This window comes from Phyllostomus discolor, chromosome 1 (assembly GCF_004126475.2).
Source record: "Phyllostomus discolor isolate MPI-MPIP mPhyDis1 chromosome 1, mPhyDis1.pri.v3, whole genome shotgun sequence".
Lineage (NCBI taxonomy): Eukaryota > Metazoa > Chordata > Mammalia > Chiroptera > Phyllostomidae > Phyllostomus > Phyllostomus discolor.
The window spans coordinates 15,341,886-15,356,170 of record NC_040903.2 but is presented as its reverse complement, the minus strand read 5'-3'; the positions used below and the strand labels follow the sequence as shown (position 1 = coordinate 15,356,170).

At 48.1% G+C, this 14,285-nt stretch overlaps 1 protein-coding gene across 1 annotated transcript; it reads left to right on the top strand.

The window, feature by feature from the left end:
- The first annotated feature begins 2,428 nt into the window (after window positions 1-2,428).
- On the top strand, window positions 2,429-13,499 carry CCKAR (cholecystokinin A receptor). Its single transcript, XM_028507853.2, has 5 exons — window positions 2,429-2,718; window positions 3,391-3,642; window positions 6,998-7,259; window positions 9,067-9,191; window positions 10,437-13,499. Exons 1-5 carry the CDS (start codon window positions 2,607-2,609, stop codon window positions 10,994-10,996), a joined length of 1,311 nt encoding a protein of 436 aa, XP_028363654.1. The 5' UTR covers window positions 2,429-2,606; the 3' UTR covers window positions 10,997-13,499.
- Window positions 13,500-14,285: the final 786 nt, after the last annotated feature.

Sequence of the window (14,285 nt, the reverse complement as noted above, 5' to 3'; positions counted from 1 at the left end):
GCCTCTGGGAGGGGAGCCTGGAAATCCACATTCTTTAACTGCTCACCTGGGTGACTCAGATGTGCACTAACGTTCGCAAAGCACGGCCCTCAGGTGGGCCACAGGCACTCCTTGTGAGTTTACAAAACTAGGGCCTGCCCTCCTACATTCCACCCCGGATTCCTGCCCACCGATAAACAGAACGGACTAGTACTGCGGGGGGAGGGAAGGAAGAGAGGGGGAAAGTGAGGAAGGAAGGAACTTGTCCCAAACTGAGCTGTTTCAGGTCAGGGCGGGTCGACCCAGGGCCCTCTGCACCTCTGCTCTGGGATCCGCAGCAGCAGGCTCCCCACGATGTCGGAGCAGCTGCTGATGGCTTGGGGACCCTCTGTAGGAGTCACCCTCTACAGGTGGCGATGGCTGCCCAGGTGAAGGACTTGAAGCAGCCAGCCCGTGGGAACAGCAGTGGGGTGAAATTTAGTTGCACCCCCATGTTTACCCCTCCGCAGATGAGGACGGCACTGCCCTGCGGCCCCTCCGAGTGGGCGGGGTCCGTGTCCGTCTGTGCACACTGCGAAGATTCAGCCAGCAGGACCGTGGCTGGGAGGCGGCGCGGAGACAGGAACCCTGGCTCCAGACAGGCCGCGCGATGCTGGAATAATGAAGACGGCTCCGTGTGCGGGAAGCGGTGTGTGGATGGCCTTGCGAGTCCACAAGGGGAGGGGGTGGGGTGTCCACGGCTGGTTCTCACCAGCAAATCACATGGTTGCTCAAGTCTCAGTTTGCATAAAACAGCAATAATACTAGATGACTGTTAATATTGTCTGTGATTTATTGGACACTTTTTGTGGATCAGGCACTGCCCTGAGGCGATCAGCCAATCTCTGTACCAAATATCTTCAAAGTCACTTCGTCCCCATTTGACAGAAGGAAGTGAGTCGTAGAGAGGTTAAGACACTCGCCCGGCAGTTCCCAGCAGGTAACCAGGGGGACCAGGATCTGCTCACAGGTCTAACAGCAAAGCCTGTCCGCTTCATAACGACCGGTTTCTTCTCCAGTGTTCCTTCCACTTCTGCTTCCAGGACTACGTGCCTCAAATAGGAGGAGTTCATGGTGTCAAAGAAAAGAGGGCACCACCCTGTCTTCCCAGCCCCACGTCTGAGCCTTGATGGGGAAAATGTCTGTTAGTTCACCCGTGTCCAGCAGGGACCCAGCAAAGACAGAGTGTGTAGCTCTGTGGGCTGGAAGAGTTGTTAGTACATAAGTGGACCCAGAGCGATCCATCGAATAGGCCAAGTTTCAGCCCGGCCAAGCAGATGTCAAAAACAGGGGTTCTGCCGCTGTCTGCTTTCCCCAAGGTCTGAACTGAGGAGCCCCCGTGCATGATGGGGAATTTAGGGGCTTTCGAACACCATACCGGCCCCAGGCCCCATCCCCCTCTCTAACCTCACCTGCCACCACTTGCCGCTCATGGACTCCTGCCTCTATTCCTTCCGCAGACAGGCCAAGCCCATCCCCGCCTCAGGGCCTTTGCACTTACTGTGACCGCTGCCCAAAAAATATTCCTCCTGCCCAGAAGGCGTGTTCCCCAGGCCTTCACAAGCCTCCTCCTTGTCACCCAGGTCTCAGGCCGTGGTCCCCCACCTCCAAGAGGCCTTTCCTGACCACTGCATCTAAATTAGCACCCTCCACCCATTCCTCTCCACCATACCTTCCTGCTTTACTTCCTTTCCGGTGCTTAACACTACCTGAAGTAATCTTGTTCGTATCTGCTTATGTGCCCAGAAAAATGCCTGACAAATGGTTGATTCTCAATGAATACGTGCTGAATGAATCAACCAAAAAATCCACGAATTAAATGAATGGGAAATCTTGCAAACTTTTTTTGTAATGAGGACCCAGGAACCTGTATTGAAAAGGACCCCTTCCTTTCAGTTAACAAGGGCAGAGACCACGAGAAATAACAGCGTGGTTGGTAACACTTAACCACCAGCTGGCGGTTAGATGCACACACATCGCTGGGCATGTTTCCAAGGCTAAAAAGGCACTAATTGCTTTTATATAAGGAGGTGGAAACGCAGTCCCTCTGTGTCCTTTAGTCCTGATGGTCTGCATTATCATATCTGTTACCGTGTTAATTGTTCCTGTCTCACGCGGCCAGTTAGGGCCTCATTCTGCCTGTGTCTGGGAGGGTCACAGCTTCCTATGCAGAGACGAGAGGGACTGGGGCAGCGTGCGTGCCTGTGCCCCTGCCTGTGTGTGTCTACGTGTGTGTGCATGTGCATATAAAAGCAGCAACACATTGGGAAGGGTTAACACAGTCAGGCTGTGCTCAGGGCCCTCCGCTGGCCCAGGAACGGGAGGGGTGGGCCTGGAAGGTGGAGCGGGCTTGGCTTGCATCGGCTGCCTTTTCCAAGACAGGAGTGCAAATGCTTGCCCAGCTGGACGGAGGGCAGTGAACTCAAGTCTCATTTAGGAATGGCTGCAAATGCCCACACCTGGAGACCCCTGCCTCCCCGCCCCTCCGCCGCAGGTCGCATCTGGGAGACGCTCTGGTCATTAGAGGAATGAGTGACAGTGAGTAATCTGCCAGCTCGCCGGCACTGGGTGGAAAGCTGCCGGCAAGGATGGATGTGGCCGACAGCCTTCTTGTGAATGGAAGCAACTTCACTCCTCCCTGTGAACTAGGCATCGAAAATGAGACGCTTTTCTGCTTGGATCGGCCCCCTCCGTCCAAAGGTAGGCGGCAGAGACTGTTATTTTATTTCAGAAAACTATTAAGTGGAGGGAGAAATCAGCAAAAGCAAGGCTGGTAGAGAAAATATAACCATGTCCTCGTGAGACACGGCTGGATAAAGTCGTCTGCTCAGAAGTTTGGGTAAGAGAGCAACAAGCAGAATGGAGTCAATATTCTCATGGCCCCCTCGGGAACGTGGGGATTAGTGTCCAGGACTTGGGGGAACAAAAGCAGTGGGAGGGGACCCTGAAGTGTAGCAAGAAGGCAGGACAAGCAAGTGTGGAAGCTCCAACTTACAAGCACTGCAGAGACGGTGCCGTCACTATCTAGCAGTCACCTTTTCTCAATCCGGGCATGAAGAAGTGGTTAAATGATTAGCAGCTAGGAAAGAAAGCACACCCTATTCACTGGAGAAGCTTTGTTCTTAAGAAAGTGGTTCCCTGAGTGGTCCTTTAACCAACCAACCTTTTAGAAGCAATACAGTCACTGCTCCCCCCAGGCTGTTTCTGCAGGATGTTGTCTGAGCAGGATAACTGGCTTCAAGGGTTACATCCCTGTGTGGTGGGGTGTGGGGGGGATCGGGAGGAAACAGCTGTTAGTTTCACGTGCGAAGGCTTTAACATTCTGCTCTCATAACCTCCATCCCTCTGTCCTGTCCCTGTTCCTCTTTGCAGAGTGGCAGCCAGCTGTGCAGATCCTCTTGTATTCCTTGATATTCCTGCTGAGCGTGCTGGGGAACACACTGGTCATCACGGTGCTGATCCGGAACAAGAGGATGAGGACTGTCACCAACATCTTCCTGCTCTCCCTGGCCGTCAGCGACCTCATGCTCTGCCTCTTCTGCATGCCATTCAACCTCATCCCCAACCTGCTCAAGGATTTCATCTTCAGCAGCGCGGTTTGTAAAACCACCACCTACTTCATGGGTGAGTTGCCACAGGTGACTATTTCCGGAGCTCAGTCCTAGACCCCGCTCAGTCCCAGACCTTCCTGAACCCCCGACAGCCTCAGTGGAGGGAGCCCCGCTGAGTGTAAGAGACAAAACGTCAGGCCGTGCGGGGCTGGCTGTGGGTAAGGTCACAGGTGCTGGCTGCAGGGCAGCTCAGTCCTCGCCCGTCCCCAGCAGCCGGTCCCCAGGGCTGCGTTTCACAGGTCAGTTTCTCAGAGTAGAATATGCTGATAATAAACCACAGAAGAGGTTCGTTTGGCCCGTTTCTGTTAGAAAAAGACAGATGCAGGCTGCTCTGTCGCCTTCTGAAAGCTGGTGATTATATCCTGAGCTCTACCCAACCCGAGCCATGGCTTTGGGGTGGGGAGGTGGGTAGAGGGGGGTTCTTTCTGGTGTTGCCCTTACTTTCCCGGGGAACAGGGGCTGTTTGCAAAGTGTGGTCACCCCAGCTCTAGACTCCCAGCTGCGGGTTCACTTTCCAGGCCTTGGCCCCGAGAAGGGGAGTCAAATTTGCTCATGGGGGTGTTGGGGTCACCAAGTTGACCCTGATTGGCTATGTGGCTCTCTGCCTATGCCAATCAAAATGGTGGTGATTTTGATGATGATGATGATAAAAATCATAAGAGCTAATATTTTTAGTATGTTTTATGCCCCCAATGTTATGCTGATTGTGCTTCCACGATCTTATTTTATAGACTAAACACCCTAAGTACAGTTATTTTTCACTGTCTCCCTGAGGAGGGAACAGAAGCACAGAGAGGCTCATAATGTGCCCAAGGACCCACAGGTGGGAAGCTGCAGAGCTGGGATTTGAACCCAGGTCACTAGGCACACTGCAGCGAATGAATACATTTCTGTAGTCTGCCAGCTGCGGCGGGGCTCCCATGGCTGAACAAAGACATCGCCCCCCCCCCCCCCCCCCCCCCCCCCCCCCGCTAAATCACCTGGTCCCCTGCCTGTTCTGAGGATGAGAGTGGGGAGCAGGGGAGGTGGGAGATGGGAGGGACTGGTATTTGTTCTGACTGAGCCTTGCAAAACACGCAGAGCTGAGTCGGGCTGGGCCGGTCTTCACGGACCAGAAAGCCTTAAAAGCCTTATTCCTCCCTGTTGAGGAAGTGGGAGCCAGACTGACAAAACGATGATGAATTCTTGACCTGCGTGCCACGGACAAATAACCAAGAAAGTGTCACTCTGTGTCGCAGCCCTCTGAAAATAAAAACAGACTGCAAAGGAAAAGGTTCGCTGGCCCACAATGAGGCAGTCATAAGTGGCATTTACAGAGCGCTGTGGGTTTTAAGAGGGGTCCCTCCATACCTTGCAATAATATTATTTAAGAACCTTAAGCCAGGATAAACGGAAGGAAATTTAAAACTTGCTGAATGCCATACAATTGTTCTTGGTAAAACAGTTCATTTTATGTGAATTTCACCTCAATAAAAAACGGTTTTAAAAAGAGCTAAAATGAAAAGCACGATGACCCTGAAAGTGCTTGCTATGGTGTGATGGTTTTGTGGGACGTCCGATTTCAGCGATTCCAGTTCTTAATTTTGGGTTCTTTTCAATGCCATTGCTGGCACTTAACATTCATTAAACTCCTAGCATGTAGTCATGCTAGGAATGCTTGCCTGATGGTGGGTTTATCATTACTGTGGACCCACCATACGGATTTGCCTCTGAGGAATTAGGGGCTCTATTCTCCAGTCTCAACGTCATCACCTCCTTAGGTCCAGGGAAACACAGCAAATCCTGTCTCAGAGCATGAGTTTTAGTTGGGCTGGCCAAAAAGTGTTACTGTTTTTTCCATAAAATAAAAGACACATTTTTTTTCATTTTTACCAATAACTTTACCAATTTGGATATTTTTAGTACGTTAGCTGTCCCCCACTATTGGCTTCTAGTGAGCAGAGGCCAGGGGTGCTGCTAAACACCTTCCCGTGTATAAGACAGCCAGCCCCACGGCGAAGAATTAATTGGCCAAAATGTCAATAGCACCAAGAAACTTCACACACCACTTCTGGCAGATTCAGTCAGTCACAGCACAAATCTTATTTTGCATTGCAGTTGCATTTTTACCTTTCTTGAAATAATGAAGCAAAATACGCCTAAAACGTTGTGTGTTTCCTTCCATCTTCAAAAGGAAAGTGGGTGCACAAAAATTCACCAATGATGATCATTTTTTAAGTGCACCCGGATATGGCAGCTGTGACGATACAATCTAACGAAGCTGTTTCCAATGAAAGACAACTAAGCACTACTAGAGCCATCATATGGAAAAAAAACTAAGTGAACTTTTTAGCCAACCCAATATTTAATGATTTGGGGGATTACAATGTTCTTTGAGTCTCTAAGAGGTGCTATGGATATTCTCCCTAGAAAAGGAATGTTTTTATACATAGTCTCAGAGAATTAGTTTCTATCCATGTGAGGCCCCAGGCTAAGAACTTCTGCTCCCAAACTCCGATGAAGTCTTAGGTTTAACATATTATCGTAAGATAGAATCTGAAGAATTGACAGAATTCATGGATGAAGAAGTGAAAGGAGTTTTAAGGGGATAAGACCCTATAATAAGCGGACACACTTGGAATACAAAAATTAAGGGAAATTAAGTTTTTTGCCTATACCCCAGTCCCTCGTTTTAAATGAGATGCTTTGATGCCTTGCTCACTGCTGATGCATGCTCATTCTACAAACACAGAGAAGCAAGACGAATAAGAGGAAGACCCTGGTTTTCCGCCCAGAGAAAAACCTTTAGTTATAGTGTGGAGTTTTTTTCTTCAACCTTGTTTATTACGTGTTTTTTCAACAAACTACCTTTTAAATTTGGAATGTTTCACTCCTACAAACAGTATGTACTAGAAATTTTCAGAAAGAGTGTTAATGCCCTTAGCTCAGACAGACCCCAGTGACCTTTTGGGGTCACAGTCCTTAGGAATCTGGGTGACGAGGTCAACTGAACTATGCAGATCATGCTCAACCAGAGCTTTTCTGGGGGTTACTCCAAAGTCTCTTCTGTGGGGCAGGAATATATTTCACCCACTTGGTTATTTATTAATGAAAGAGTCAGCGCAAGAAGAAGTTAGGTTGTAATCCAAGTTCAATATACTTATCTGAAAATTGGCAAATACATTCCTTTAACTGCTTTCTTAAACGCTTTTCAGAACAAAGCGGGGAATAAACCATTTTTTTAAAAATATACATACATGAAATCGCCTTACCCTCTGAGCAATTTCCTTTTGATATCAAACCTGTGCCGATCAGATATGCTTAAGCTTATGTGCAAATAAACTTGGGGTTTCAGAGCCTACAAAACCGACTCCTTTGTTCCTTCCCAGGCACCTCTGTGAGTGTATCCACTTTTAATCTGGTCGCCATATCCCTGGAGAGATACGGCGCGATCTGCAAGCCCTTACAGTCCCGGGTCTGGCAGACCAAGTCCCACGCTTTGAAGGTGATTGCCGCTACCTGGTGCCTCTCCTTTACCATCATGACTCCGTACCCAATTTACAGCAACTTGGTGCCTTTCACCAAAAATAACAACCAGACGGCAAACAAGTGCCGCTTCCTACTGCCGAATGATGTTATGCAGCAATCCTGGTAAGGCTGCCCGGTGTTCATTCCTTTGATACAAGTTGATACAGCTTTGCAGTTTTCATTAAAAACTGGAATGTACTCTCTGAAGTGGCTGGGAGATCGGTTTCCTGAAAACACTTAGAGAATCATTTTAACCTCTTTCTAGGATAACAGTAGTAGCAGACACTTGAGAGTGCTCTGTTTTCAATGCCATACACCTGTTCACTCAATGAACCCTCTCAAAATGTAGATACTATTATCGTGCCCATTTTAGAGATGAGGAAAAGTGGGACATGGGAAGTAAGTAAGTGTTCAAAGTCAGAAACCTAGAAGAGACAGAGCTTCTGTGCTTACCCACTATGCAGTGTGTCTCTGGGTGATCCAGTAGGGGTTCAGGCTGGATGATTTGGGGGGGGGCTGTAATTCTCTAAGAATTGAAAGTGGAGGGTGTGTCCTAGATCCCATGTGGGTTTTCTTAGAGCTGCAGTGGTAGCACTTGCACAGAGCACTTTACTAGAAACACGAAGGCAAGAGTCTAATACCTGTTTCTTTGCTGGGTGACATTGGACAAGTTCACATAAGCTCTCTGAGGTAGAGGTTATCTCTACAAGGGTTTAATAATATAGATATTTTTATCTACCTCATTATGTGGCTGTAAGATTAAAATGAGAGTGTGTGTATAAAAATGTCATTAAATATCTTTTAAAGGGCTGCACAAATGCAGGATATTATGTCACTAAATTGTACGCATGTTTCAGAAGCAGGAAACCAGATATTTTAAAATGGCTCAAAGCTGAGATAATCTTTCTTTGCCTTCCTTTTTTCTTCTTCATTTCAACCCAGTAACACACATACACACATGCACACCCACAAAGAATGATGTTGCAAATGAAAGGGACTTGGAAAGGAATCTTATCAAAACATGTCCAATTGAAATGAGAAATGGCCCAGCCACCGTGAGCCTCTGACAATTTTATGGCCTCACTGTGTAACCTTAACACATGCCAGACCACAGACGTGATTTAGGGGCCAGACTCATAAAAGAGGAGGCTGGGATGCTTCAGGATTCAGATGTCTAGAGACCGCAAGGCTCTGCCCTGCCCCCCAGGCACGAGAGCAAGCCCGCCACGGTGCCCACGTGTTAGAAACAGCCAGATGCCATCTTGTGCAAACCCAAGGAGGCTGCCACCATTCCTGCCTGTGCTTTTGATTATTCTGCTGCCACGAAATCAGCAAAGGGCATAGTGATGTGCTTAAGAGCACGGCTTCAAGAATCATAGTGCTTGGGTTGGAAGCCCACCTTCGCTACAGCTGTGGGACTTTGGACGAGTTATTTAAGTCTCTCTCAGTCTGTTTTCTTAACTGTAAAGGAGGCATTTTGATAATACTGCCTACCTCAAAGGTTATAATGGGATTTAACTGTAGTACTATCTATATAAAATTCTTGCCCTAGTGTGTAACACATTAAGTCCTCAATGAATGTAAATTCTTGTTTTTTTGTGTGTGTGTGTTTTTTTTTTCCATGACAGCTTTATTAAGATGAAATTTCACATACCCTTTTTTTAAGCTCACATTAGTTTTATATATAGACTTGTTTCGGGCACAGAATCATACTGAACTTTTCTAATTTAACTAGTCCTTTGTAAGAAATTTTATCTGGAAAAAAAGTAAATAACTTCTAATGAATGACATGAAATTTCCAAGGATATTAAATGCTAGTGATCACTGTTTGCTCAGACCCGTTACAATGGAGATGAACCTTATGTCTTCCATCCCATCTGAGTTTGAAATCGTAGATTGCTGGTTATTGGATTTCTCTTTATTTTATTAGGCACACGTTCCTGTTACTCATCCTCTTTCTTATTCCTGGAATCGTGATGATGGTGGCGTATGGATTAATCTCTCTGGAACTTTACCAAGGAATAAAATTTGATGCTAGCCAGAAGTCTGCTAGAGGTAACTATCTTTTAGCAGTCTCTTTATGCCAAAAGATCAAACAGCTTGTTTTCTGCAGCTTAACTAGATACACACCCACGGTATATTGGGATTTTCAAAGGGACTGTCAGGCTATGTCATAAGGCACAGTCATGAGACCAAGCGCCTCTATTTCTGCATCTGTGCAATGCAGCAATCACACCTCTCAAAAGGGTGCCCGGTGGAATAAAATGAGATGCTACCCACAGACCCCCAGATGGAAGCGAGGGCCCGTGTGGCCCAGACTTTCTGTGGTGTCCTATTCAAATGGACCCCCTTGGGCAGCCCAGGCTAATTGTTAACTCCCATCCCCCAGCCGGTCTCCTCCCTCCACTGTCGCACTGCAGTTGTCACAAAGCCTGACCTCAGCCCTGTTCATCCCAGGCCACTGTCCACTGCCCACTAAAATTTACCCCACCACCACTGCCAACGTAACTTCTTCCCTTCCTCACTCCACCTCTCACTTCACTCTCCGCGGGCACATAGCTTAGCCTCCCCAGCTCCTTCGTTTTGAACTGACTTTGGTGCATTACCTAGTTCCTCACAGGCAAGGCGGTCTGGAGGCGTACCAAGGCAGCAGCAAACTTTCCACTGGGAAGTCGGGGAGGGGAGGGGGGAAGGAAACAAGTGTGAACATTCCTTAATCACTTTTTATCCTTATAATCTACACAGATAGAAAGTGCTATGTAGCATAGGATGTATGGCATATGGCATATTGATATCTGCCATTTTGTTAGTTTTAAGTAGTTTTTTTTTATCGTTTGAGTACAATTGTCTCCATTTCCCCCATCTCCCACCCTCGATCCTACCCCCGCTTTAGCTTTGTCCATGGGTTCTTTATACACGTCCCTGGATGACCCTTCCTCTTTCCCCGTTATCCCCTCCCCCCTCCCGTCTGGTTACTGTCAATTTGTTCTTTATTTCAATGTCTCTAATTCTATTTTGCTTGCTTGTTCGTTTTGTTGATTAGGTTCCACTTATAGGTGAGATCGTATGGTATTTATCTTTCACCGTGTGGCTTATTTCACTTAACATAATGCTCTCCATAAGTAGCTTTTCACTAATCGGGAAAGGTGTAGGTCAGAATCCCGCATTGTAGGCCCAAGGATGCCCGCCCCATTCTTCTGATCCAGTTTGGATTGGCCCCCTTGAGGGAGGGGGTGGTGCTCCGGACCTGGTCTGGCCCCGCCCACGCTGAACAGGAAGTGATGTCACTTGCCCACGCAGAGAGGAAAGCGAGCACCGGCAGCAGTGGCCGATACGAGGACAGCGACGGGTGTTACCTGCAGAAGGCCAGGCCTGCGCGGGCGCGGACACTGGAGCTGCAGCGGCTTTCCGGCGGTGGCGGTGGCGGTGGCGGTGGCGGTAGCGGCCGAGTAGGCCGCATCCGGAGCAGCAGCTCCGCGGCCAACCTGATGGCCAAGAAGCGGGTGATCCGCATGCTCATGGTCATCGTGGTCCTCTTCTTCCTGTGTTGGATGCCCATCTTCAGCGCCAACGCCTGGCGCGCCTACGACACCGCCTCCGCCGAGCGCCACCTGTCGGGGACTCCCATTTCCTTCATCCTCTTGCTGTCCTACACCTCGTCCTGCGTCAACCCCATCATCTACTGCTTCATGAACAAACGGTTCCGCCTCGGCTTCTTGGCCACCTTCCCCTGCTGCCCCCACCCGGGCCGGCCAGGCACCAGAGCAGAGGCGGGGGAGGAGGAGGAGGGCCGGACCACGGAGGCCTCGCTGTCCAGGTACTCTTACAGCCACGTGGGGGCCTCCACCCCGGCCCCGTGAGCTGACGCCGCCCTTCAGGGGCGGGAGGTAGGAGGAGGAAGAACCAGAGGTGCGACGTGAGCGAGAGGAAAGGTTCCATTTGCAGTGCGAACGCTCCGCTGTCTGCTTCTCATCCTTCATCTGGGTCCAAGGCAGCGCTGCCGCGATGGGGCCATGACTTGGTGTCCAGGCTATCCAAGGTAGGACATTTTCAGTAACATCCACCATCAGGCAGACCTCCGCAGGCCTGTGACAGGAGTTCAGCGGGGTTCACGCTGCAGAGGTAATTGGCAAGCGCACGTCCCACTGGGGACGTGGAACTTCCTGAGCTCCAGCGGGTTCTAGACTCTCCAAGGGGCCATCACTCCATAGTGATGCACTTTCACGCGCTGCCCCTGCCGAGCTGTGCGCTGCTTTGCCCCAGGGGAGTCTGTCACTCATGTAGGTTCTGTGGTCCCCCCCTCACCATGCCCACAAACGGGAAGAGGAAGCAGACCCTCTTCTGGTTCTTTCTGTAGTGAGAGAACAGCTTGACTTTTATCTTCTTGAGATCGGTCAAGGGCCTTCAGAGACAGACGTGTATGCCGGCATCAGAACAGCATAAGAAACTGTCTCAAGGACAGAATTTGGAATTTGTATTTCTAAAAATTACAGAGAATATAAGGCAAGTAGCCAGATCAAATGGTACCCTACTACTATATAAGGAACAGTAAATGCCAGAAGGGGCACGGAAATGTTTTTTCTACTTTAATGATATCTGTTGCTTGACTCCACTTTTACGTGGTGATATTAAGCCCCACGGCTTCTTTGCCTCACATTAATTTTTCAGACTCATCTGGCACTTCCTCTTTTCCAGAAAGACCTCCAGGTACAAAGGAGAGTTGTAACCCATGTGTGTCTGGCTGCTAAGGGTAGGAGCATGCGTAGTCGGGCCGGAATAGAAACTGGCATATCTGGGCCCAACAGAACAGCTTTTGAACGTCAAAGGTGTCTATGCCTTTAAATATAATCTGTGTTCTTGCCAACAATTGTATTGATTTTATGTGCATGTGTAAACCGAATGTATATATCCTTCATATATAAACATATATTGTTTGGTGTGTTAAAAAAAAAAGAGTGGTTGTTGGAATTCAGCAAGTGTTACACTTTTATGTTCCTTTACAACAGTTGAAGTTTCATGTGAACTCTTCTTTGCAAAATTAGTGTTGAAGTCTCTCTCCTCCAATGAGAAATCTCCATTTAAAATGAGATGTAAGCTACACATGTAGATAACAAGAAATGCACTTCTGGAATAGAATGCGTCAGTCCAGCCTATCACAGTGCTTCTCTCTTGGGCCCCGGGGGGGTGGGCAACATTGTCCTGTGTGCTTAAGTAAATTGACACAGACATGAACAGGTTTGCGTGCCAGTGCAGGAAGTTAACTAACTAACTTATAAACAAGAACCCCACAAAGTAAGTTCTAGCTTCCATGGCTCCGAGCATCTGACAGTTGAGCTTTGCTTGTTCTTGTTTCCGTGAGGCTGGAACCATCCATGACCCAGGCCTGGCCAGTGGTCTCAGTTAGAGGGGAAAAAAACCAACTCGGAAGAGAGAAAGGGGAGAAAGCTGGTGAGAGGCGATGATGAATGGGGGAAGGGACGCTGCATAACTTAAGAAGATAAGAGCATTGCCATTTGCTTTTTCGGGGAGGATGGTCTCATACTAATGGACGGACGAGAAATTGGAGGACGTGACTATTTATTGTAGGAGACTCTTCAAGTCCGATGTCAGTCTGTTCCTCAGACTGCAATACAGTGTTGGTTCTTATAATCAGTCATCTTGAAGATTTCAAAGTAAAAATTCAACTGACTAAGATATGCACTGCTAAAGGGCAATGATAAAAGGTAAGAGAAATTGAAAATGTCTCCAATAGTTGAGCAAGTCTTATAAAATCTACAATTTTTCTGCTAAAAGAAGGAGCTCTCCCTTCTGACAGTGTTAGCATATAAACGAAGATAAATGAGCTGCCCTCCCCACCACATTCTTGGGAACTTCCGTGAGCTCCCAAGCTGTAAAGGTGTAATAACCTAAGAACAAGTTGTCGGATTTAGCAGATAAAAATACAAGGTATCTGGTTAAATTCTAACTTCAGATAAACAACAAATTAATTTTTAGTATGAGTACTAATGTCCCATGCAGTAAATACATTCCTATAATTTTTGAATCACATAAAAATATGAACAAGATTTCCAAGATATAGACCAATAAAACACCTCTCTTCACTAAATTTCTTGGAAAGTCTTCTACATAATGGAAGCTTTAAAAAACAAAACAAAACTGAAATTAACTTTTGGAATCTATGCCTGACCTTTGGGAATGGTACTAACAACAGGCTAATTTTACTCAAAATTTTTTTAAAACAAAGTATTCCAGTATCTTAACATGTACTAAAACATTGAAGTATTTTGTTGAGTTAGCTGCCTTTATTTCATGCCAAAGTGGATTACCAGTTTGAATGTGAAATAAAATGACCAGTAGAGTTAAGAAAATAGATTCACCAAGTTTCTGATGTTCTCTAGTGTCTTCTGGTAGCTCCCGCTCGTCAGCAGAGTGGGTAAGTGATGACTAGAGTGCATCTTTGATCTTTTTAAACCATGTGTCCCCGTGGCTGCTCGCGCCCCGGTCACTGTGTCATCGCTCACTACAGACTTGCAGCGGTATGAGTGCACTGTGCACACAGCTGTGTGGCTGGGCTCGCGTGTCTGTGCACACTTAACGCGTGTGCCCTCATTCCGTTACCCCGTAGTCCTCGTGAGGCCGGGGACGGTAGCTCTGAAACCTCCACTGTATTTCCCTCCGGGGTGTGCCCAGCAGTCTGCGCACCGTGAGTGCTCAATAAATCTTGTGCCTGACTTCTGCTCTGCCTCCTGTGCTTTGGGGGGACCCTCTTTCCATCCACAGCGGTGATTCTCGGCGGGGAGGACACGTTCTCGGGAGAAGGGGGCTGTGTCAGAATTTCTGGAGGGCTCTTTCCAACTCTGTGTGTCCCCACGGAAGACTCCGCTGCGTGAGCATCTGCAGCCGCCTCTGCCTCTGCTTTTTCTCTCCGTGTGTGTATGTGTGTGTGTGTGTGTGCATGCACAACTGGAGATGTTACTAATGGGACGGTGTAAGGCACAGATAAAAAGGTGTTAGGGAAAAGGACAGACACTGCACAATTCCACCCATATGAAACCTCCGAAGTCGTCAAGATCAGTGTAACGGAGTGGAGAGGCAGCTGCTGCGGTCCGGAGGCGGCAGGAGGGGGGCTAGTATTTAACGAGGGTAGTT